This window comes from Ramularia collo-cygni (genome assembly GCF_900074925.1).
Source record: "Ramularia collo-cygni strain URUG2 genome assembly, contig: RCC_scaffold25, whole genome shotgun sequence".
Lineage (NCBI taxonomy): Eukaryota > Fungi > Ascomycota > Dothideomycetes > Mycosphaerellales > Mycosphaerellaceae > Ramularia > Ramularia collo-cygni.
In genome coordinates this window covers 304385-328883 of record NW_019716279.1, presented here as the reverse complement: position 1 = coordinate 328883, position 24499 = coordinate 304385, and the positions used below count along the sequence as shown (strand labels likewise).

Sequence of the window (24499 nt, the reverse complement as noted above, 5' to 3'; positions counted from 1 at the left end):
CATCAACCTCTCCACGATGCCATCCCGGATATTGAATAGGACCACGGTGTGCAGCTGCAGCAATAGATTCCGGGACTAGCCGCAGATTGAGCCTCCTACGACCGGCCATACCGTTGCTTCAGCGGGCCCGACTCCTTGAGATTCCTCCTTATATGCAAGACGGGTACATGTATTGTCGACATATCCTKTCACGATGTGTAAAAGACTTCAACTTCTACGCACATGAAACGACAGTAACTATAACGCTATTCCAATCCGTGGCAGTTCTGTGGCTTGCCCGCCGAGTCTTTGACCATGCTAAACGTCTTTGTGCTTGGAGATGAGCACATCCCAAGGTCAACAGCAGGCGACAAATTTGCCATTGTCTTTTCTTCTTCGAATCGAGCTCAAAGAAAGCCTCTGCGGCGCCACCTTGTAGTAACTTGGTGAAGAACGTTCCCTCAGCCGCGTTGCTTGCTTCCTCTCTCATTCTGTAGATTCTGCTTCGTTTCTTGTCTTGTATTACTATTCACTTTCCAAACTTTCCGGGTTCCCGAGTGGCAGGGCCCTCGACTTTTTCTCCCTTACTAAACCCCAACAACTCAAACACTTAAACATCCAAACACCAACAACCCAAACACAGAAACACTCCAACACTTAAACATCGGAACCACACACCACCACGATGGGTTACTCGTTCGATACAGACCACGAACGAACCGAAATGGCGGCATTGAACGCGCAGGACGCAGTAAAGGGTATCGATCAGGTGGAGAGCACGGCGCATGAAGACTCGCGCGCAGAGCCTCAATCTGCCTTTGACGACGACTCCGACGATGATGTTGAGGACATCGACGATGATGATGCTCAGAACAAGGGTACCGCCAATGAGGACAACTCGTGGCTTGGTAGTGTAGACGAAGACGTCTCTGCGCTGGATGATGATACCTCGGACCAATATGAAACAACTCCAACCGACCGGCCCACCGCTCTCGATCTCGATCAATCACCAAAGCGCAGTCGCGACTCGGATGAGACAGAAGACGACTTGGAAGATCAGTACTCATCGGAATACAGCCCGCGCACTGCCAAACGTCTCCGTACTGAATATGAGCGGGGCTACGAATACGACGACAGACCACTGACTGCATTCCTTCTCAATGGTGATGAGGTYATCGACAGCCTTGTGCGAAGACGCAAAAGCCCAAGAGGACGTTATGATGTCAAGGGTAAGCGCATGGGAAAGCTTCTACCACCATTTCCGGACCTCCCTGCGCGCGTCAGCCCGTTGGGACTGGATTTTCACGTTGGCGCGGCGTGGAAGGGTCATGTTTTTTTACCCCTCACTGATGATGGGGAGGTAATCGTGGAGGAGGGGGAGGAGGAGGAGGTTGATGCTCCGGATGATGCAAAGTTGTCGATCTTTCGCGATGATGACAACGATCGTGGCGACGATGCTCATCCGCCTCGCCCCTCAACTCCGAGCCCGGACTCCGACGACGAGGAGGAGGGGCAGTACGCCAGCTCGTATCAGCCAAACTCGCAACCTGGGGACGACAATTACTCTGACCGACTTGTTGAGAGTACCGCCTCAACCGCTTCTTCGAGTTTTGGGCAAGCTGCGGTCAGGTCTCGGATGTCGAACTGGGCAGACGAAGCTGATGATGAATTCATTTTCGATCCTTATGTGCCGGGATCCTCTTCAGCGACCGACGATACTTCAACGACCGACGATGACACTGCTCAGGCTCTGGACGACGAGCCGACTACCGAAATCGCTTTAACCGATTCCACAAACGTTCAGCATCAAGATGAGCTCCAGATTGAGGGAGGCGAGCCTGCCGACGCTGCAGTTGTTGCGTCCACGTCATCTTCCAGCAGCCCAGGCCATACTGAGCCCTCTCCTTCTATACCCAGGCGACCTGCTGCTGCCGAAAGGCACCCGTCTTCCATGGCAACAGGACGCGAGGTGGGACAGCTTAGCGCGCCAACGCCTCGCGACGATGAGCTCGCGCAACTCAAGCTAGAGAATGCGAGACTGTTGTTTTCACTCCGTGGATGTGAGGATCGCGAAGAGAAGAAAGACGAGCAGTGGCGTCAAGTCTGGTCGGAAAAGACCCGCCTGGAGAACGATCACCGCGATCTGCTGGTCAATTACGATGGGCTTCTAAATGCTTTCCGCAGATTACAAAATGATCACCAAGAACTCCAAGGTGAATTGCTGGACGCCAGACAACGCGCGGAATATGATGCAGAGCAGCTGGCAGCAGAGCGGGCAGCTGAAGATGCTCAGCGACTTGCATACATCACCAACTTGCAGCAGGAAGCCCAACGCATGAGGATATGGGCAGAGCGCTTGGATGCAGATGCCGAGCCTACACGAGAGGTCAACGACGACTTGACGGCGAAGTTGGAAGATGCGGAAAAGTTCAACGCGGCACTGCAGCAGCAACTCGAGAATGCCAATACCACCATCGCCACGCTGCGAGATGAGAAACAGAAGAGCGATGAGCGAAATGTCGAGTTGGCTGCGCAGGTGGAAGACTTATCCACTGCACCTATCGCCACAACACACTCTCCCACCAACCCGCAGTCTCACTTTGCGGGGCAACCAGCGATGTCCACCTCATCCCTCTTCTCCCCTCGTATGGACCAGACACCACGACCCGCTTTCACTCTACCTCCTCTACATGAAACGCGCGAAGCCCGAGAAGCCAGATGGCGTAATCTAGGCGCCCGCAGTGCTGCAGAAGACAGCACACAAATCGCTCAGCGTCAAGCTCGGAGAGTCGCTGTGGRGCAATATAACGCGGATCGCGAATTGCGTTTACAAGCTTACAGGGCTGCTACGGGACGCGAGTATGTGGAGGGCGATGCTTCTTTGCGAAGAAGTGCTTTGGTGGGGATTGTGATTCAGCAGAGCAGTCCTCAGCTTGCATAAGAATGGATGGTTGGGGTGAGAAAAGATGGTCGGGTATATTTCTGGTACGATTGATTGTGTAGCGTTTTTTGGGGTTCAATCATTATTATGTTTTTTTTGAAGATGTTGTTCGTGGTTTCTTCTGTTGTGTGACTGTTTGTGATGATGAGTACATGTAGTATGTGATCGCTTGGTATAAATCTACCTTACCTTGCGCAATCAAATGATGGTTACGACCTTCTTGATCACGGCAAAGGTATCAATGAATCTGCATTACAACCCACCTTAAAACCTCTTGAGATTAAATTAGATACCAACGCCACGCCCTACTCACCTAAAGTAATAGCGTGCACGTTGGTGTTACCTAGATTTTATTAGCCTGAATGGTCCATTTTCTGGAGACCTCACTGCGTGACCTATTTATTGAATAATAGGTATTCTCCCGCCTCACGCTCACCGAGACGAGAGTAAGTTACAGCGACGAAGAAGCTGTTCATGGAACGCTCAGATGCTTAGTATGTAGCTACCCAGAGATAAGAGCACGAGGAGAGAGATTTCATTCGTCTTGTCTTTTCCTACCTCAGCTTAAGGAAGGAAGGACATTTCCTGGATTATTATTTTTTGAGACGGAGTATGCATGCATGACTGTACACTATAATGATCTTGTATTAATCGAAAGGAAACTACTTATCAGAAGTACCGTCACATGTCAAGATACACGCCACTTTGAAAGCAGGAGAAGAATTCAATTCAAGTACCATTCCACATTCTCCATTCGGGTATCAAAAAGTAGTAATAGAGAGATTTAAAAAAAAAAAAAAGGAAATTCGTCAGGCGTGTGTGAATCAATCACGCAGCAAATATATCCATCCAACCATCCACACGTAATACCATCAACAACACAACACAAGAAAAAACCAAGCACACGCATCAGCCAAAGTGAGATTTCGAAACATGATGAGTAACAGCCGCCTCATCGCCCTCGAAAAGATCGCAGACTGGACACCTAGTCATGATGGACGACGATGCCGAGGTGGCGAATTTGGCGGTGGAAGGAGGAGGTTCGGGTGTTGTGACTCCGGTCATCATCGAGTCTCTTCCCCCACTAACTGTCGAACTTTCGGTATACTGACTGGACATGTCGTCGCCATTATGGGGCTGGTTTCCCATTGCTGAGAGGGTATTTCGTTGCCAGTCGGAGATGGTGGTGTTGTTGTTGTTAGCTGCGGTGTAGATGAAGGAGTTGCGTTGGGCGGAGCGGGCTGGGATTTCTGGGGGAGGGACGTATGCTTGGTATTGTTGTGTGGGGACTTTGGTATCTTCTCCTGTCGTTACTGCTACTCCTGCGACTGCTTGTGATTGGGAATAACGTGGAGATGGAGCTTGGGTGGTGAATTCCGTGTCTCCTGGGAGTTCAGATCGAAAGACTTGTCCTTGTGGGTTGTTTAGTGAGAGGTTGGGAGGAGTATCGGAGCCTTGAAGTTCCATGATCATCGGCATGTTGGTAGGTCGAGCATTGCTTGTATCCGGACCGTTGTATCCTTGCTGTTGGTAGGGTGGGGAGTACAGATTCCCCTGGTAGCTGTTGGGTCGGGAGTGACTCGCTGTCCGCGCAACATCGTGGTATTTTCCATAACCCTTTTGATCCAATTTCGGGCCCAGGTTCATGTTCGAGACACTCGAGCCCGGACTGGCCGGTGGAGTGCTCCCATTTGTGCTCCCGCCGAGTCTTTCATCCTCGTTGAAGCCACTCGGTTTGGCAGTTCTCAGCTTGCCATTCTCAAACATGGCGTGTAATCTTCCCTCATCGAGTAGTTCCGCCTTTCTCGCCAATCGTTCAATCATCTTTCCCGTCGCCTCAATCGTCTCCTTCTTGACGAAGCCGGCCAAAGCCATGTTGCATACAATCTCCACATCTTCCCTCAAATACAATCCCTCGGCGGGTGTGTCGACTCCCAACTCTCTCGGTTCGCGAGGCTCGCCTGGTTGGTTCCCACCGATTCGATATTTGTTCCGGAGGTCCACTCCCATGGGCGCATACACATGCGATTGCAGTCCCCATGGCTACGGCGCATCGAGTTAGCGGGTTCCATCCGACAGAGATGACATGCACGCGACATGACATTCGTCTCAACTTACCTGATCATGGAAACAACCCTTGAAGTTGATCTTCTTGCGGAACCCAAACCCCCAGGTAATAATCTCTTGGATCTCATACCAGGTGGAAAAGTACTCTTCACTGTTCGCGTCGCGTGGTGCTTGAATCTCTTTGACGCCCGTTACGAGTGGATTCAGCTCAATGACCTCGGAATGCGAGTGCAAGAGTTCGATCGCAAGCTGTCGCGGGACATTGTACGGAAGTGGTGTGATTTTCGTGTATACGACTCGTTTCGGCATGGTTGATGATTGATTGTCGCGATTGTCGCGTGGGAGAGAAACAGCAAAAAAGGCCTCGCCTTAGCCCAACAGCGGGCGAGAGAGAGAGGGAAGGAAAGAAGGAAGTATGTCCTCGTACTGGACTTGTCCCCACGGTTATGCTAGCATCCGAACTGACGACAAACCCAAAGGATCGGCGACGCCACGCCAGTCGCGCTGACGAGGATGCGTGAGATGAGAGCAAAAGGCCTTGTCCCCCGCTTGGCGCCTCAGTATCCACGTCCTCTTGCGCTTCGCCACGACGAGAATAAAGTTCAGCCCTCTTGGTTCCAACATGCTCAGCAGTGTAAAATGTCCAGGCCGCCAAGGCGACAAGAAAGACTACTATAGCATGCCAGAGTGTTGTGAGGGTACCTAAACTGCATGATGCTCGCCAAGACAGTCTAGTATTTCCATCCAGAGCGCTGATCTCGACACCTCCCCGAGCGTGTCTGCCGTCTCCCGAGCTACGAGGTCGAAACGAGGGTGAGAGGCAGTCCCTTGCATTAGCCTTTCGAGACCACGTCTCACATCCAACCTAGCATTCCTCTGCTCTCACAAATAGGAAGAGAAGAACGTCAACTCGAGATTGTTATTAACTTCATTTCATTCGTAAGAAACTCCAGATCTGATCATCTCCATCATATATATAGAGACAAATCCAGACCCAGCAGAGCGGAGTAAGTGTGGGGGTATCCTTATGTTACAATCCTCGCKGGCGCTTCCCCAATCTTCGGGAACAAATGCTCGCCCTCCCATGATCCCATCCTCCTCCAAGACCATGCCCGACCTCCGACAAAAGAAAACCATCGGTGGCGGCGGTCCATCTTCCAACTTTTGCGCCAGACTCCTCGCTAAAATCAACATCCATCCATCGCACTACCGAACCAATTCGGCAATCTTTCCAGCGACGGCGCCCGGGTATCCCCTGCCGAGCGCCTCTCTCACCACACCCTGTGCCTTTTGTCTCTCACCGCCAGCCAGATACGCACGAACCATGGCTTCGTACGTGCTTGGCTCTCTCCTCCCAATCGGTAGCCCCTTGAAGACACTCTCGGCCTTGGCGGTCTGACCTTCTGCGATGCATCCATGGATGAGCGCGTTAGCAACATACGGCGTGACCTCAACGTTCCTCCTCCTCATGTCAGCGACCAGCGCCTCGCTCTCTCCACTCCGGTGGTTGGCGTTTAGGGATTCGAAGACGGCCTGATAAACGCAAGGGAGCGGTCGWGCATTCTCCGAAACAACCTTGTTGAAAAGCGCGAGAGCAGCGTCCATGTCGTGCTGCACACATCCCTTTGCATGGATGAGCGAACTGTAGTGAACAGCCTCGGGCTTGATTCCCACGGATTGCATCTGCTCCAGCACCTGCTCGGCAGCAGGCATGTTGACAGGCTCCAACGTGGCATGCGTGTCAATCAGAAGCTTATATGTGTGAACGGTCGGCTCGATACCCTTGCTGAGCATTCGCTCGTAGTAGGCCAGGACCTTGCCGCGATCGCGCTTGGTGCTGAGGAAGAACTGCATGAGCGAATGGTATGGAGCTGGGCGAGGCTTGTAGTTGGTGCAGGACTCCATCTCCTCGAAAATCTCCTCTGCAAATTTGTCGTCTGAGACGCGGCAAAGAGCATTGACAATGGTGCCGTAGGTCACGGATGTGGGACGGATGCCCAGATTACGCATCTCGRCAAAGTAGAACAGACAATCGTCGATACGTCGGGCCTTTCCAAGCTTGCCGATCAGTGCGTTGTAGAGGAAAGAAGACGGCTCAACACCTTCGCTCTTGGCGCGAAGGAAGATCTTGACGGCCYCGGAGGCCTCGTCAAAAGTCTTGGTGTTCTCCTTCAGCGTTGTRATGTACAGACCAAACGTGTTGGCGGAAGGCGCACAGCCCATATCGGTCATGTCTTGATGGTACCTGCTCGCGAGATCCCTGCGGCCGACAGTGAGGCATCCAGCGACCATGTGGTCAAGGATCTGCTGCCAGCCGAAGCGAACAACACGGTAGCGCGCGTCAAAGGGGACATCTGCTTTGGCCATTTCCAGGATGTCGTGAGCCAGGTTGAGGTTGTTCTCCTTCGCTGCGGCCTCGATGAGCTTGCCATACGTGAACATGCGCGGGATGCGGCCGATGCGACGAATGTTGCGGAACTTGGTCAAAGCCTCGCTCATGCGGCGTCCGTGCGGTCGCTCGAGAAGTTCGTTGATCACGTTGGAGCCTTTGACATCGGTACGGCTAGAGTATGGGTCGTGGGTGTCCTCAAGAGATGCTGACGGCTGGAAAGGACCCACGAAAGGAGTGAACACTGGCTGTGCTACTGGGTCCGGGTATCGGTAGCTGTTCCACAGCTTCGAGAGCTCCGCTCTGTCAATGTTGATCAATGTCCTCTCGATGACATTCTCAGTCTCAACGGTAGGCATCATCGAACGAGAAATGATGGTCTCTAGCAGGCATCCAAATCTCGATGCACCTGCAATGTCCGCAGACATCTCATCGAGGATCATCGYACTCTGCACCATCATCAACAGCTCAAGGTCGGCTTGATTGAGACGAGCAATGTGCTCCGGGTTGAAACGTGCAACGAGGTGGTCGGAAATGGGAGCAACCAAGCCTCCATTCTCGACCATCATGCGGAGGAGCTCAACGCTAGCTTCCGGGAGGTGGACAGTGCTCTGCTTGAGCRTGAATGTGCCGATGAGCTCAATCGCTTCACCAATCTGATCGTGCATCTCCACAATGCTCGAGCACTCCGACTCGCGGATCCTGGAGAACATGCGCCGACTCTGTCTCAAACCGCGCTCAGACTGGCCAATGCCGATAAGAGCAACAGTTCGCATAGTGGTAGGCTCGACAAAATCGAGGGTCGGAAGGGCGGATTCCAGAACTCTCCAGAATGGCTCCGCGGCTTCGACGTTCGCATTGCGGATGTGCATGGCAAGAACGGCCATAGCTGGCGCCGCCAAATCTTTCGAGTGGCGAGCCAGCGTATCAAACGCCTGCAAGCTAACATCGGGGACATTTCTGTCCGCTGCGTCGGTGCTGATTCTCGTCAAGACAGATGTCAAAGCGCGACCAGTAAGGGAGCCAGTGAGATTGAGAGCATCACGGAAGGTGGAGTCTTTGAGTGCCAATGGGAGTAGAGCCTCGAGCGCGACTACTTCCCTCAACTTCTCGAGCTCGCTCGGGTTTGAGACCTCAGCTTGGACGCTGGCCAAGAACTTCAATCCACCTTTGATTCTGTCGGCCGCACCGTACGCCTTGATGATCGCGGCGTAGATTTGGTAATCGACCCGGTGAATGGCATTCTTTCCGGCGTTGTTCGCAATGGCCAGCGCCTTGTATTCGTCATACACCTCAACGGCGTTGCGGAGATCTCCGTGTCCACCAAATGCAGAAATCATCGGCGGGTAGATGGAGGATACGGGCTTGTTGGATGTCGACTCCATGTACTGGTATACCCGGGTCATGTCCTCCACGCGTCCTTGCTCAGCGCTGGCAATCACCAGTGAAGCGCATGCATCGGATGGTATGACATCCGAGGTTGACTGAATTGCACGCTCAAACATCTTGAGCGCGATGGAAAGCGAGCTGTCCTCGACCAACATGGCATACTCGGATTGCGTGGATTGAAACATGAAGTTGCCGGCCGCATCCAATCCTCCATATCTGCTTAGTCGCTCGTCCAACGATTTCCGCATCGTCAAAGTCTCGGAAGCTCTAGTTGCAAGGAGACCGATGAGCATACCGTACGTCTCCACATCTGGGACAACCTTTCTCCGGAGCATGTCAGAGTACACCTCAAGAGCCTTGGGTGCCTTGAGGTGCTTTCCATGAGTGAGCTCAATGGCAGCTGTGAGGAGAGCGCGGTAGGCAGAAGGTGTAGGCTGCTGCACGCCAGCCMGGAGCATGCCTTGGAACACAGCAGGGATTTCGCCATACTGCTTGTCGTTGGAAAGTTGGAGAAGCTGGTTGGTGTAGTAGTCACTCTCCAGAGAATCTGCATTGGACAGTGTCTCGCTGTTGATGCCAATTGACTGCACATCGGATCCAACCGCCGAATCCTTGAGAGATGCCGCAGACGGAGATTTTGATCGCAAGATCTCCTCTGCGATGGCATTGTTGACCTGCTCAAGGGCTACGGCTTCTGCGGCTTCATCGTTCAAAAAGGCCTTGTCGAAGTTGTCAAGCGCACTTGTCGTGTAGGAGCGCTTCAAATTGGGCGCTGCCAATTCTTCGTCCTCCTGACGCACAACAAGTTCCTCCGCATCGAGACYKTCGTTTTGCTGCGCTGGGACGGTGGTTGGAGGCTGCCATTCCAGTCTCCGCGCAAATTGAAACTGCTGCCACTCCTTGGTTCCCCCACTGCGCTGGTGCTTCTGCCAAGCATCAAAGTACTTTTCTAGTCCATCGTGGTTGGCATCGCTACGGCCCGTAGCCAAACCAGCGGTGCCGGCCTGTCGCGTACCATCGATATGAGTGTAGGCATTCTGAAGTCTACTCTTGTCGCCCTTCCGGAAACGTGAGATCAAGTGGTCCGCGAGCGGAGCTGCCGGGGTATTCTGAGCAGCATAGGAAGACTGGCTGGCCGCGACGACGGTTTGGGCGTATCCGTGGGTGAATGATTTGAGTGCGGTCGAAGCTAAGCGCGAGATGTGGACAGTCGGTTTGACGTAAGGCATGTATCAGTTGGAATAGCCCTTCTACGATGAGGAGAAAGGAAGCTGCAGGCAGGCATTGTCAGCAGGCAAGGTGGAATGCGGTATCACTCGAGATGACTTACGGATTTATTAGGCAATGTATGGAGACGCAGGTTCATTGGCACAACACCAAAGAACGCGCGATGAAGGGAAAGGTGAGGTGAGGTTGGGTGGTGTGGTGTGGTGAAGAGGCGGGTGGCGTGAGAGGGATACTTGATACTTGAGATGGACGCGAAATGTATAAAACTCTCGATCACGGGGAAGACGGGAGGACTCGGGCATTTCAATGATGAATTGACCACCTATTCTCCATTGATCCATTCCACTACTCCCGTTCGGCAGACATGATGGCCACGCATTGGAAAACATGCGCTGATCCATGTCACAAGGCATCCGAGCCGTCTTCTTCCCCCAACTTCCATACGACTCATCGCAACAAATGCAGAATTCTCGCATCCGAGTAATTGTCTTCTGTCCCAGTTCCGGCTTACGGGCTAGTCCGCTTTGGGAGAGCGCCTTTGCTGGGATGCGAAACGCTTGTGAAAACGTGCCGAGTCATTGGAATTATCTCCGCCGCGGAGTGTGGTTATCAGCAGGAACAACATCTTCCCAACCTCTGTATCAATCTCACGCAACATCTACCTAGGTCACAGAAAAACGCACGCATCTCCAGGCCTCCAAAAGAGAAACAAAACAGTTCCGACTTCAGCTCGTGCAGGATCGTGGAAGGTTCTCGCTGATTAGTCCTCCTTCGACACGAAGCCATCCGTTCTCAGGTCATCTGCCAGGCACACTCGGGCTTTACGGATCTCATAGCTCCGTGCTCATCATCTCTATCCACCATCATGGTTCCCAATGGCGCTGTTGCTGTCTCAGCTCCTGGTAAAGTCTTGCTAGCCGGCGGGTACTTGGTACTGGATCGCACCCATACTGGCTTGATCTTTGGACTGGACGCGCGAATCCACGTCTTGATTCAGGATATTCCCACCAGCAGTGGGGTGATATTGAATGAGATCACTGTGCATTCGCCGCAGTTTACAGAGGCCGTGTGGGATTATGGCTACAGATTAACGGAACGCCGTGGAGGTATTCAGATCACGCAATTGAGAATGTAAGTTTTTGTCAACAGAAGATGAGTGTTATCGTATTGCTTTCGCCTTGAATCACTTCTCTTCTCACTATCATGCTGGCACCATCACTCACTTACCGTCTCTGTACCATTAGAGATGCGGATCTGAGTCTCAACCGCAATCCATTCGTCGAAACAACACTCGGCTACGTGCTTAGCTATATTACATCCATCACCGGCCACTCCACCATCACTCCCGCCACGATAACTATCCTGGCAGATAATGATTATTACTCGCCGCCGGCGTCCATCAGCGGGGACAGCGGGGCGTCTGCACAATCGAAATCGTCTCGTTTCCACGACTTTGCAATTCCTTTAACCAAAGCACCCAAGACTGGTCTAGGATCCTCTGCTGCACTCGTGACTGCAGTAACTTCTGCTCTTCTGAGGTTCTATCTCCCCGCAGAAAGGTTTCCTCAAGCCACCAATCCACGTGTACTGCACAATCTGGCCCAGGCAGCCCACTGCGCTGCACAAGGGAAAGTCGGCTCCGGATTTGACGTTGCCTCGGCCGTCTACGGAACTTGCGTATATCGCAGATTCTCTCCAATCATCCTCTCTGGCCGCAACCTGGAGCCGGGTGTTCCACACTTTGCTGATGATTTACGCGATATTGTGGACGAGGTGAGAGGGCAATGGGATACCGAGATCATCAAAGACAAGTCAGTGAGGGTGCCTGATGGTTTGAGATTGATCATGTGCGATGTTGCTTGTGGAAGCAAGACCCCGGGAATGGTGAAGCAGGTTCTTGCTTGGCGGGCGAAGGAGGGTGAGGAGGCTGGCAGACTGTGGGCAGAGCTGGATGCTGCAAATATGAAACTTGCGTGTGAGCTGAAAGCTGTTGCTGATAGTGGGACGAAAGACTATGCGAGGTTGACGGAATGTTTTGCGGCGATCCGGACACTGATAAGAGAGATGAGTGAGAAGAGCGGCGTACCCATCGAACCTCAGGCGCAGACTGAATTGCTGGACGCTTGTGGGAAGGTTGAAGGCGTTATTGGAGGAGTTGTGCCTGGTGCGGGTGGCCATGATGCCATCTGTTTGCTGATTGAAGATCGGGAAGAGGTCGTCGTGGGTTTGGATAAGCTCTTCAAAGGGTGGGAATATAAAGGCGAGGGAGGCGGCGGTAAAGTCAGCATGTTAGGTGTCAGGGAGGAGATGGAGGGTGTCAAACTTGAWGATCCAAAGGTGTATGTGGACTGGCTGAAGGGATTCTGATGTAACCAAGCTGAGCAGGATTCTCATCGTCAACCATACGATCTCTTCGCTCTGCAATACGTGGTCAAAAGGATTGATTCTGTGTGTGGACAATGCTCTCGCTCGTGAGATTGCAGCAAGGCCGTTCATACATCGTTTGAGTAAGTACAGTATGGTATCCTGCGAGATTTATGGTGGACTAGGCTCCATCCAAATCATTGTGGGAAGTTCGGCTAGGAACAGTATTGCGGGAAGTCCAACACTGTATAGAAGTTACATGTTGAACAAAGGAGACCCTCCAAAGGGCATTGATAATACGAAAAAGGGGCAAATTTTCCAGATGGTCGAACACTCTATCTGTCGATGAGAGTGCTGAGGAACATGTGAGCGGTAACTCGTACATGTGATTAAACGGAGCAGAGAGATGAAGGATTCGAGCTCATGGCTGCGTAGATATGTGTCAGTCGCAGGCTTTCGAAAGCCTTGTCGGCAGAAGATGAACAGGAGTCCTAAGACCAGTTGAGGCTCAAGGAACAATAACGGCGCCGAACCTCCAGACATGTAACAAATCAGTAGCTTTGTAATTGGGAGAAGGTGAGAGGCATTGCAATCGGGTGGGAGTGGGAAAAGGGGTCAGTTGATCAAAAAGACACCAAAAATCTCCAAAACTTCCACAGTCTTCACTGAAGCTCATGACAGAGAGACAGAAAGTGCAAAAAAGTTGAGGCGGTAAGCTCTCATGTATCTTGATGAGAGTGGGATTTGCTGCATAGGTTATTAGATGGTGTGTAAGAACGTGAGAGGCGCGGGAAAGACATACAACCCACGAGGCAACGCCACTGCGGATTCTGCTTAGATAAACCTAAACGCAGCTCCATAACCACTCGGACATCTCACCCGGAGATAAGGGAACGAAGCTCCGTTTTTGATTATATAGTTTTTTTCATGGCTGCCGGGGATAAGCCGGGTCATTTCGTGAATCTAGTATCCGTAGATGAGGTGTTGGACGTGAGTGTCTCGCAACGTCAGAGGTCGATGTACCATTGTGCTGTCAATTCCATGGACATTTAATTTCAGTGGCAAGTCACTTACACTGACATGCGGTCGACATCGACCAGAGGGTATGTCTGTTGAGGGAAAATAAGTTGTCGAGTCCTTGTTCTCGAGCCTTCTGAACGAGAGGACATGGACTCGTCCAGAACTATTTAAGATCACATTCCGTCATTTCCCTTGGGTACTCTTACTGGTGTGTGTGACCCTGGTCTATCAGAAATACACATCCATTGCGAGGCGGAAGGCTTTCCTGAAGCTGCGGTCCTTCACCTCGAGTGGATGTGAAATTTGAGGTCGAATGCATGTAATGCAAGTCGTGGTTTGTTCCAAGAAGACTTCTGCGTGTCCGCGGGTCAAGATAATTACACGAAAGGACCAACATCTCTCTCATTTCGTTGCGGAATGATATATGTTGAAGAGTCGAGGGACCGCTCCTCATCACAATTGAAGTGAATGAAACAATTTCACCTCGTGCCTGCCTCTGCGCGTCTGTCGATCGCTCCTAAGTTACCATCCCAACAAGCATGTCATCTCCGTTGTACACCATCCGCAAATGTTGAAATGAACGCTTGATCAGACCGGCCATACACACCAGGCGGGCAAGACYTCACTTCTCCAGCTTTATCATGACGATTGTAGGGCGCAGACTGTAGCGCACATTCATCTCGATCTCAGCGCAGATATCGCAGAGCACCGATGACGCTGACGCCAGATGAATCCCGCAACTCCAATCTCATTTCGCAGCTCTTTCTGATGTCGTTGAGTCGTGTCGTCCCCTCTTACTGCACAAACTGTTCGATCGGTGCTTCGAAATGCTGGTCATCCACACCAAAGCCTTCATGATCAATTGCTGATCATCAACGTTGTAGAGTACAAGAAGATGGTACCTTCCACCCGCAGGACATGCATCATCCCGGACGACGCCAGGCATGTAATTCCAGCCGAGCGGCTCTTGCAACACATGAAACAACGCACAGGCGCCGACTTTAAACACAGTCAGCGGCGGCTCGACGGCCAATGCCTGCAACACGCATTCGCACAGGTGCCCGCTCCAATTTCTGTGCTCCCTGTCGAGGCAGCACGAAGAGTGCGCAATAATGCGAGTCGCTGCGCAAAATGGCGGTGTCGATCGTGCGCGTGGCTAGATCAAGACGCTACCCTGCCTCAACCCATGTGAGACTATACCAATACTGGGCTAGTGGCACGCTACTGGTTGTGGTGCGCTTCTGTTTTTGCGGCCCGTCCGATGGCCCTGTCTGGAAGGAGTGGACGCCATCGAGCGCAAAGTGTCATTATGGGGAGCTGATTGAAGACGATGGGTCATGTTTCATCGCAACCAATGCACCCTCGTTCTAACGTCTGGTATCTTGGACGGTTGCGATCCAGACGCGCAATGCGACAGGGACGGAAAAAGACTCGAGCGCTGCGATCGGCGCAATGCCCTGGTCGATGGCGCTCATGCGGTCTCGTGATTGGCCTTGCGCTCCTACCCGCCAGTTCGTTAGGAGGCTTCCGGATTGGCCCACACCCATCATGCGCTCGCCACCCTGTTTCCGTCGTCCTCCATCCCACCAGCCTTTGCATACACACCACACACCGTCCTCTCAATACACTTCTCCCATCATCATCTGTATACCACACGCCCCAGCCTTTCTCCCAGCGCTCGAAATCATCGAATCTACCAAAATCAGTTCTCCCTTCACGGAATCAAGCTTACGAAACCGCCGAGGGGCTTTGTTATGATCCCTTTGTTCTCCTGTGCACCCACGACATCATCATCACTACCAACATCACACCTAATAGCGCCGCACCATCAATAACTTCACCATGGCCAGTTATCACTACGGAATGCCTCACTACCAGTCAGCTGCTCCCACGCACTCGAACCACTCCCACGGTCACCACGGGCGCAGTCGTCGTGGACCGAGAGTCAACTCTCAGAATGCTCACCGCCAATACAAGGCGCAGCGGAGTCCGAAGGAGGAGCTTCCACAGCCACCGTCGGCGACTGACTACCTTCGGTCGCTCGAGGCCGCCAAAGGCTTCGAGTTCGACGACGACGAGGTCTTTTGTCCCTTTAACCTCTTAACCGAGGACGATGTATGCCGCATCCTCTCGCCATTTCTTCCTTCAACGGGATCTGACTTTACCTCGCAGTTGCAATCCATCCATTCCTCGTCTGGTTCCGACCGTGGCTCGCTGTCTTCCGGCTCGCCTGAGAGCTCTCCGTTACAGCAACAGGCGCAGCCGACGCCCTCGCTCCTCCTCTCCTCCGTCCCCAACTCTTATAATGCTGCGAACTATCAGCAGCACATGAAGCTGCATCAGCCAATGGCGCAGAGGACACGCAACGCGATCCCGATCGTCGACCCCTCTACCCGCTCCATGGCTGTTGCTAGCCCACCCATGTCCGTCTCTCCGGGCCGACAGATGCAGCAGCAGTACGTCTCCCGCAGGTGGTAGACGGATCGTAGCCGTGCTGCGTAACGCTGTTGCTCTGCGTCGTCGCCGGTCGGGGTCGTGGGAGGCGGACTTCCTTTCCATCCATTTGACACATGCGAGCGGTTCCTGGATGGCCTACTCTTTGCTTCTTCACACACTCTAGCGGATACCTTGTACAAACGAAACCTTTCAAAACGGCACGGCTAGAACTGACGGATTATCTCCTTTGGACGACGGCGTTCCCTCTCAAAACAGCATTACGAAGCATTAAACGGCAACGGCACGGCATTTCTACTTCCAGCGATGATGATACAGCGGGCTCTTGTTATTTGTTCTTCAGCATTTCTTGTTACTTCTTCTTTCGCTTTTTGGCTTGCTGCGAGGTGTTGTTGGGTTGATCGCGTCACGAAAGCAGCGAATTGCGTAAAACATCATGAGATATACCAGGAGAGGCGCGACGGACGGATGGATGGCCCAGGCAGCGGTGACTGCCTCGTGGTCCTGACTTTTTGTGGGTTGGGTGTTKCTGGATACCAGCCGTTGATTTCTGCTATTTGTCTGGGTGTTGGGGTGATGGGAACGACGGCTTCAGCGGCCAATGTCTACTTTGGAAATTTGTGTACCATAGCTACTGTAATGTGGCTCGATACGACGACGAAGAATTCTTTACCACCATTTTGTCGTTCCGTTCTTTGACCACGTGTTTGTTGCAAACAGGTGAAGACATGATCGCGGAGCAAGCACCTCATCCCCGTGAGTTGTCATGGTGGTCATCTGAGCGGTATTGTATGGGGTGTTTGAGACATGTGAGACGTGGTAGTGGTCGAAGCTTTGCTTTGTCTGGACTTTGCATCTCTGCATGTCACAAGACGAGCAAATGGAGCTTGTACCGGCGGAGATCATTCACCCGACCCAGCAAAAGCAATGAGCTTCACCAAGGTGTTGTGAACAGCTTCACGACTGCATTATTATCGATTTGGCATTGTTGTTGACATGTYCACGCATACTGCTGTACACTAGCGAGTTCGCATGGCCTGTGTTTCCTTCGGATCGCTTCCTGGGCACGCTGTGAAACCYAATTCAACGCGGCYCCACAACGTCATCCACTGACTGGGGAAAGTGCCATCATCATCACCATCGCCTCGCCTATTATTCGTTCTTTGCATTCCCTTCACTCCTCGCGTTCCCTATTCTCACATTGCACTGCTCATTTCTCTACAACACAATACCTCCACTCAGATCAAACTGCAATCATGTCTGCTTTCCGCACCGCCCTCACAATGCGCTCTGCCGCCTTCCCAGCTGTTCGACGCGCCGGAGTTGCCCCATCGAGGTCGTTCCAGAGCTGCAGGGTTATGGCTGCTGGCAAGGAGACCAAGGAAGGTTGGTCATTTCCGGCATTGACGTAGTGGTCATCGTCAGACGCTGATGACGTGGATTAGGAAACGCAGAGCGCGCAGAGGAGATTGAAAAGTCCAAGCAGCAGCAGCTCAAGGATGGAAAGTGGACCGACAAGTTGGCGAGTGACAGTGAGAGCAGCGTAAGTTTTGGAAGTGGTCTTTTACTGGACATCTTGCTAATCCAATTGCATGTTATTAGGTCAAGGCAGACCGCGGCGAGTTTGGCAAGGGACAGTCCATTGAGGAGATGCAAAAAGAGACTGCGAAGGCGGCCAAGGAAGAGAAGCAGTAGGGGGCTCCTTCAACAAGAGGAATGATAAAGCGTGGTGTTTGGGTGCGTGATCAGAAGATACACTTGTACATAAGTTAGGAGAGTGGCTGTACGAATATGATTCGTTCCAAAGAGGCCTCGGTCTGGATCTGGATGTGTTGCGTCTGGTTCGAGATGTCTTGAGATTGGTATGCTTGCTGATGAGCRCTGGTCACATATCTCAGGTGCAGCGAGTAAGGAGCATAGCGAATTGATACAGCGAACTTAGAATCGAATGTGACTTAAAGGAGACACGAATGGAGCCTCTCGAATGACCTTTTGCAGCTCGCAACAATGCACCACCGCTCGACTTATGTCGAGATTTTTGACAGCCAAAGATTGCTCTCTCTGAACGTGGACAAAGTGGCTGCAAACAGCTATCCATCGTAACTTTGGGTGTCAAGCTTGGTGAAAAGGGCCAAAAAACTGCTCGAAGATGGTACACAACACCGAAAGACCTGCAAGAACTGGAGCCAGTTACAGCCTCAGAGGCTGATTCAAATCCATCYGCACACCAATCGAGAGCTGCGGTACCTGCGCGTATCGACTGTTTCGCAGATTCGTCCTCGTATCCTGCAAGGTTGAAATATAGGATGGATTCTGACTGCCCTTCATGGTCTCGAGGAAAGCCCAGGTCATAGCACCGCAGTTCTTCCCAGAGATATACGCATCCTAGGCGATTTGTTAGCAACACTACACATCTCGCCGCTGGACACTGTGCAATACCTACCGCACTGGTCTCCTCGTCCCTACATCCACTATACATGGTCACAAATTTGCCCTCCTTACTCCAATCTCTCCCTGAAGTATCCGCTTCGATCCCATCTGGACCATGATGATGATGCGAATGCTTGAACCCCTGGAAGAAGTTGTTCGCGTCTCCCAGTAGCTGCTCTGCAGCAGCCATGCTATTTAGACCATAGGCCCCAGTCAACAAGCCGTCGGCTTCCATCACAAGATTCAATCCCGCTTTGACGTTATTCATCACCGAGACTTTGCCCTCGTCATCCGTGCGATATACGAATGGCAATTCCACCGCCGAACCGCTATGACAGCAATCCAATACGATGAACAAAGAACTTCCCGGCGCCAAGGCACTTACGAGATGCTGATGCAGTGTCGTACTATTGATCTGCCCAGCAGTTTCAAAGTCCACGGGACAGATCGTATCATCGTAGCCCGTTGTACGGTTTTGATCGGGTTCCTGGCCTCCATGTCCAGAATAGTGGAGGAAGTTGATGGTGTTGGGTGTGGAGACCAGCCAGCTCAATGCTCGTAGCATATTGGCATGAGATGGGTATGCGGGTCCGTCAAGGTCGTCACGGAGAATGACTTGGTTTTCCTTGGCGTAGCCGCGATAGCGTAGAAACTCTGCCATATTCTCCACGTCCGAGTGGCATCCTCGTAGTTCATGAGCGCTGCCGGTGTAGTTGCAGCCGATTAGGAGGGACTTCCTTAGTGGTTCGTTGGACATATTTACGCTTTTCGCGGCGCAGCGAGTTGTGACTGTATCTCTTTTCCTGTTCCTCTTGGCGGATAAATATATATGTGTGTATGTGATGCTTTGACTTTCAGAAGTTGCGTCTTATCTGCGACACGAGGGTGAAAGTGGTTGGCCGCGTCACACCTCCAGTAGCAGAAACTTAGTTCAAGCCACCGAATCCRCGACGCAGGACATGATGGTCTGACCTCTTCCATTGCAATGGTATGGTTTGACAACACGTGGAGATACTGCGTAGTAAGTAGCTTGGCATAACCAGGCATTCTCGCATGTGAATGCTCGTCCGTGCATTCATGGTTGGTACTTACCGGAACCAGAGCTGCTACGCTTGGCTATGTACTTCACGTACGATTCTTCGTTCACTATTTGGGTGGATCGAACTGTGATGCCACGATGTCTGCTGGTAGTTTCCTTGGGTGTAGCGCAGGGTTCGCTGCTGGTTGGGTGTCTTGCAGCCGGATAACCGTGCCAGGTTCCAAAAAGGGGAAATCAGAGGTGCCGAAATCAAGAGAAATTCGACTGGGAAACATACCGACATCTTCAGCAGGCGGATGGATCTCAACACACTACGATCGCATGCCTCAGCCCGCCACCAACGTTTTCTTGATGTGTCGATTCCATAAGGGTTAGGGTTGGGGTAGTGAGTATTATCGATTGAGTTGAGCACAGCTGCCCCTAGACCGTCAACATCATGCCACTTTACGTACGGGAACATTTCCGGGCTCCGGTGATATAATAAATGTTGTGGATAAAATGGGGTGGGTTTGCCGGTCGTTCGCTTTCGTGCGGTGAGTTATCGTTCACCTGAGTAAGTTCACGGACAAAGCCGTCCAGCCTGGCGGCTGCAGGTAACTTTGAGCGAGTCATCTTCTTAACCGTTTGGCCGTCTGTCAGATCATTTTGCTTGGGAGAAGGCGTCGAGTGCCTTCGAAACCGACAAAAATGGCAGCAAGGTACCTTTTGGTCACCCTTTGCCTGGCCTTGACTTTCTGAGTTGCTATTTAACGGAAGACACTTGTGTCGACAGCACTGTGTTTGGGAATCGATCGAACTTGTTCTCTCTCAGAGTGGCTACGTTCCAAGCATCGCGGGAGAGGAAGTGACGGTCTCAAGGCTTCCTCACAGCTGTTGCTCCTCCACCTTGGCCCTTCTTCGCCTGCTCCTCCATCCACTTTCTCTGCTCGTCAAGCAACTCGTCATCTTCCTCTCCACCCACATCATCCTTTGACTCTGCCCTCCTTACTGCCGCAGCCGGAGACTGACCATCAAGAGCTCCCGCCAACTTCGCCTCCTCTTCCCACTGCTTCCTCTCAATCTCATCCCATTCATCTTTCCTCTCAATCCACCTCTCCTGCACATCGCGCACCTCCATTTGCCCGTAATTTGAGCTCATGGCTTGTGCCCAAATACTTGCCTCATCACTCAACGTCCTCCCTTCCTCATCCTTGGCGCGAGCACCTGCAAACACATATCCGCTAGCACGATCTATTGCTCTCAACAAGCTCGACATGCTCTGACGATCTTCGACTGCAAGCGTCTCGAAACCGATCATACCATGGTCTTCGATCAATCCGATGAGAGCTTCGTTCAGTCGATCCCACTTCTCTCTATTCACTAAGCTACTGCTTGCTTGCTCGGCCGCAAGTACGGGCAGAAAGTGTGAGAGATCCTGAACTTCGGTGTAGAAGTCTAGGTTGAAAGGCAAATCACCGCCTCCTACTGCGGCAAGATTGTCTAGCTTGGTGAAGATGTTGACAATCGGGTATGGGAGGTGCAGCATGCCTCGCAGGCAGAGAATGAGACTGCTCAAGTAGAGAGAGGGTCGGGTCATGACCACCGAGTCGAGGAGTTGCAGAACGACTATCTTACAGAAGTATCAGAAATGCGACCAAGCAAGAGGCCAAGAGGACTTACTCGGAAGCCAGCCTTTTCAAGTCGATGTAGAAGACGTGGAATGGCGTCGTGATGTGTTGTTAGTTCTGCCTGACCAGGCATGTCCAGAATGATCGTTTCTTCTAGTCGAGAGTCAGCCATAGCTTGAATATCAACACTGCAATACAGCATACCGCAGTCTTCGAGATGGCTCTCCAGCCAATCAAAGTTCGCTTCTGCTTCTTCCATGGCCCAGAGAACGCCACCGTTTGGACCCAATTCCTCTCGCTCCATCACCTCCTCAATGCTGACCAGTTCCCGGACATCGAACGAGGGCTCGTATGGGATGTTGTCATTGGCTGGATCCATATTGCCTACTGAACAGGGTCTTGCAACTGCGCGCATGAATTGTTGAAGGCCATTGCAGAGAGTTGACTTGCCAGAGCCAGGTGGGCCTATGGGGACCAGTATTGTACGCATTCCGTATTTCTGTCAGTTTTTCGTGATTATGAGCTTGCGTGAAGGGAAAGTGAAGATGTTGTTTGCTCAGAAACAAGCACTTGCGTTCGATGACATGTGAAGATCCGGAGCCAGTGATCGGCAAAAAGCTCGGCGAAAGCGTGGCAGCAGCTGCCTTCGTTCTAGGTTCCATCTCGAATCTCGAAGACCTTCGTCGAACATCAACAATCACATCTTGCACCGGCACCATGAGCATCGTTGAATTACCAAGTCCGCCTACTGACGCAATTTCCAGCGTGCGTTTCTCTCCCGACGGCGCTACTCTGCTCGTCAGCGCGTGGGACAGCGGCGTCCATATTTACAGCAGCAGCCCGGAAGATGGCACTCTCTCCTTCACCAAAACCTTCACCCTTCACGCACCAATCCTAGACGTTGCCTGGGACACAAATAGCGAGACATTCTACGTCGCCGGGCTGGACCACGATGTCTCCAAGTTCAGCATCGCTCCCGAAGAGCCCGTGGAGCAGGTCCTCTCCTCACATGCCAAAGGCGCAAACAAAGTCGCGTACAGCGCAGACCATGGCTTGGTCCTGTCCACAGGCTGGGACGAGAGATTGCACGTCCACGACTCGCAAAGCGGAAACTGGGTCAATATCGCATTGGCAGCGAAGCCGTTCGCGTTGAGCATCACGGAGGATCGCGCAGTGGTGGCTATGGCAGAAAGGAAAGTACACGTCTATGAGCTGCAGATTTTGAGGGATCTGGWAGATCAGCACGGAAGTGCAGAGCGAGAGCAGCAGGCTCTGGAGATAAGCGCGTGGCAAGAGCGCGAGAGCAGCTTGAAGTTCATGGCCCGCGACGTGGCATGCATGCCTGATGGGACGGGATTTGCGTCAAGCAGTATCGAGGGTCGCGTGGGAGTGGAGTGGTTTGACGAGGAGCAGAACCAGAACACCTATGCCTTCAAGTGCCATCGGGATAGGTCTTCAACAACGAATGCGGATGGAGTGACATGTCCGTTGGACATCATCTACCCGGTGAACTCCATTGCCTTCCACCCGGTACAGCAGTCGAGTTTCGCGACAGGGGGAGGGGATGGAGTGATTGCTTTATGGGATGCAAAGACGAAGCGGAGGATCAGACAATATGCAAAGTTGCCCAGTAGCATTGCGGCGATGGAGTTTAGTCCAGATGGCAGGAGTCTTGCGATCGGAATCAGTCCAGGATTCGAGGATGGGCTGGAGACCGACGCGCCGGATCCGGAGAAGATCAAGGTCTTCATCAGGTCGTTGAGCGAGAATGAGGCCAAGGGCAAACCGGTCAAGGAGAAGTCGTGAACGTGATGAGCAAAGATTCGCGAGAACTTCACGATGATGCCACACAGGGCATAGTCGCGATCTGTTAAGGGGCCAGTTGTATGTCACCATCGTCTTCGATCCGCTCCAAGACTCACATGCTGACATTGCATTGCGCAGACATCTCATGCTATCAGAAGGCTTAAGAAGTGCCCTCGATATCGAAAGTGCTACACATCTGCACCAAGAGTTGCGATGCCAACTCGTGGTATCTGCACGAGCTACGGCACAACAGCCGATGTCAGCCAGTGCCTTGTCCGCCGGGTATATTCCACACGAATGGYGGCAACGCAAGAAGGGTTTGACCATACTGTGACAGTAAACGGACAGTCATTGCAATAWCGACCTCATGTCAAAAAGATGCTTTCGATCTTGCCAATGGAAGCGATCGATGGGGAAGAATTTGAGTTTGCAGCAGACAATGCACTGAAGTAATAGGACTATGCAAGCTACCTCATAGACCGCATTGTGGCCATACAAAAAGTCCATAGCTACCAAGAATCAAAGAATTCGCGCTGGAACAAATGGGAGCAGAACCTCGGACGTCTCCCATCATAGCCAGCTCAGCTGACGCAACAGCGAGCGCTGCCAAACCTTTTCCGATGCTTCGGCGTGTCATCAATTGTCCGGTAKGTCGTTTCAAGATCCTCCAGTCGTAGACATGCCAAAAACCTGCAGGGTCCTCTGGCTATCAAGGTAGAGGGTGATCTGGCGTGGAACCCCTCAACTCGGACCGGAAGCTCTGTCAACTCCGGCTCACCAGGTTCCTTGAATGGCCTGCTGCAGATGCAGAGAGTGGCGGTAATAGGTACGGTCTCCAATGCATTCCGTCATGCCACGTGGAAGGGCAGGGAGTTGGAAACTTKCTAGCCACCGACCAAGGACTAGCTGGGCAGTAAAATTTCATGAATAGACTTGGTCATGACGGTGGAGTGATCCCCGTTCAAATGGATTCAACAGCATATGCGATGCTTCGAACGATGTGCTTATTATTCGTTGATCAAGGGAGGATATCTCATGACATTCCCAACCAGGAGAGTCTCTTGCGCTGCGTCTTGACAGGCTGCGTCGTAGGTGTCATCGGTTGGCCGTAGACGGAGTTCCTAGAGGATGAAGAGCCTGGCTTGCTGTACCACGTGTTCCGTGACGGCGGAGAGTCTGGTTTGCTATACCAGGAGCTTCTTGATGGCGGAGAGTCTGGCTTGCCATACCAGGAGCTTCTCGATGGCGGAGAATCTGACTTGCTATACCAGGAGTTTCTCGATGTCGGAGAGTCTGACTTTTCGCTGGGGCTGCCAAAGCTACTGCAGCTGCTTTGCGATGTGGAACGTCGGCGGGTCTCTGCCAGAACCTCTTCGAGACATACATTGTCCTGCGAATAGGGTGTGTTGTTGGGATCCATTATCTCGACAAATCTGGAGGTTGCCATTGCACAGTCGTTGGCAAGGTGAGTAACTGTGGATAGAATGAGTTGGATCTGATCGATCTGATCGTTGTTTGAAAGGGATAGCAATGTGAGAGCTCGCGCAGAAGTGGGCTGGAGCTGTCTAGACATAAATAAAATGTCACCCACTCTACTAGGTAGGCGTCAATCCTCGGGCCCTGGGGGCAGACGCACCTGTGCACGTACGTACTCAGGGTCTCACTAGTCCTTGCGCCACACGTCGCACGCTCACAGGAAGTACCCGGCACGAATGTCACAAAGGTTGGTTCTTTTTATGACGATGTCACAGGTGTCAGCCTTCTTTCAGCGAAGTGAGCTGTGTGAG

At 52.3% G+C, this 24499-nt stretch overlaps 9 protein-coding genes; 5 read left to right on the top strand and 4 right to left on the bottom strand.

Annotated features, from left to right (window-relative positions):
• Positions 1–664: 664 nt before the first annotated feature.
• On the top strand, positions 665–2920 carry RCC_10947 (uncharacterized protein; the record flags this gene model as incomplete). The annotated part of the gene is made up of 1 exon (XM_023776173.1): positions 665–2920. One exon carries the CDS (start codon positions 665–667, stop codon positions 2918–2920), a length of 2256 nt encoding a protein of 751 aa, XP_023631941.1.
• Positions 2921–3829: 909 nt separating this feature from the next.
• Positions 3830–5296, bottom strand: RCC_10946 (uncharacterized protein; the record flags this gene model as incomplete). XM_023776172.1 has 2 exons in its annotated part: positions 3830–4963; positions 5039–5296. The coding sequence occupies 2 exons, from the start codon at positions 5294–5296 to the stop codon at positions 3830–3832; spliced, it is 1392 nt and encodes a 463-aa protein (XP_023631940.1).
• An 897-nt stretch (positions 5297–6193) lies between these two features.
• Positions 6194–9994, bottom strand: RCC_10945 (related to pentatricopeptide repeat protein; the record flags this gene model as incomplete). Its single annotated transcript, XM_023776171.1, has 1 exon — positions 6194–9994. One exon carries the CDS (start codon positions 9992–9994, stop codon positions 6194–6196), a length of 3801 nt encoding a protein of 1266 aa, XP_023631939.1.
• Positions 9995–10857: 863 nt separating this feature from the next.
• Positions 10858–12359, top strand: RCC_10944 (related to phosphomevalonate kinase; the record flags this gene model as incomplete). XM_023776170.1 has 2 exons in its annotated part: positions 10858–11123; positions 11237–12359. The coding sequence occupies 2 exons, from the start codon at positions 10858–10860 to the stop codon at positions 12357–12359; spliced, it is 1389 nt and encodes a 462-aa protein (XP_023631938.1).
• Positions 12360–15218: 2859 nt separating this feature from the next.
• RCC_10943 (uncharacterized protein) lies at positions 15219–15854 on the top strand (the record flags this gene model as incomplete). XM_023776169.1 has 2 exons in its annotated part: positions 15219–15491; positions 15549–15854. The coding sequence occupies 2 exons, from the start codon at positions 15219–15221 to the stop codon at positions 15852–15854; spliced, it is 579 nt and encodes a 192-aa protein (XP_023631937.1).
• Positions 15855–17086: 1232 nt separating this feature from the next.
• On the top strand, positions 17087–17525 carry RCC_10942 (uncharacterized protein; the record flags this gene model as incomplete). XM_023776168.1 has 3 exons in its annotated part: positions 17087–17216; positions 17276–17373; positions 17433–17525. 3 exons carry the CDS (start codon positions 17087–17089, stop codon positions 17523–17525), a joined length of 321 nt encoding a protein of 106 aa, XP_023631936.1.
• A 495-nt stretch (positions 17526–18020) lies between these two features.
• On the bottom strand, positions 18021–19017 carry RCC_10941 (uncharacterized protein; the record flags this gene model as incomplete). XM_023776167.1 has 2 exons in its annotated part: positions 18021–18215; positions 18274–19017. The coding sequence occupies 2 exons, from the start codon at positions 19015–19017 to the stop codon at positions 18021–18023; spliced, it is 939 nt and encodes a 312-aa protein (XP_023631935.1).
• A 1135-nt stretch (positions 19018–20152) lies between these two features.
• On the bottom strand, positions 20153–21285 carry RCC_10940 (related to ATP-binding domain 1 family member B; the record flags this gene model as incomplete). XM_023776166.1 has 3 exons in its annotated part: positions 20153–20908; positions 20959–21059; positions 21111–21285. The coding sequence occupies 3 exons, from the start codon at positions 21283–21285 to the stop codon at positions 20153–20155; spliced, it is 1032 nt and encodes a 343-aa protein (XP_023631934.1).
• A 338-nt stretch (positions 21286–21623) lies between these two features.
• RCC_10939 (related to nuclear pore complex subunit) lies at positions 21624–22712 on the top strand (the record flags this gene model as incomplete). The annotated part of the gene is made up of 1 exon (XM_023776165.1): positions 21624–22712. One exon carries the CDS (start codon positions 21624–21626, stop codon positions 22710–22712), a length of 1089 nt encoding a protein of 362 aa, XP_023631933.1.
• Between the last annotated feature and the right edge of the window lie 1787 nt (positions 22713–24499).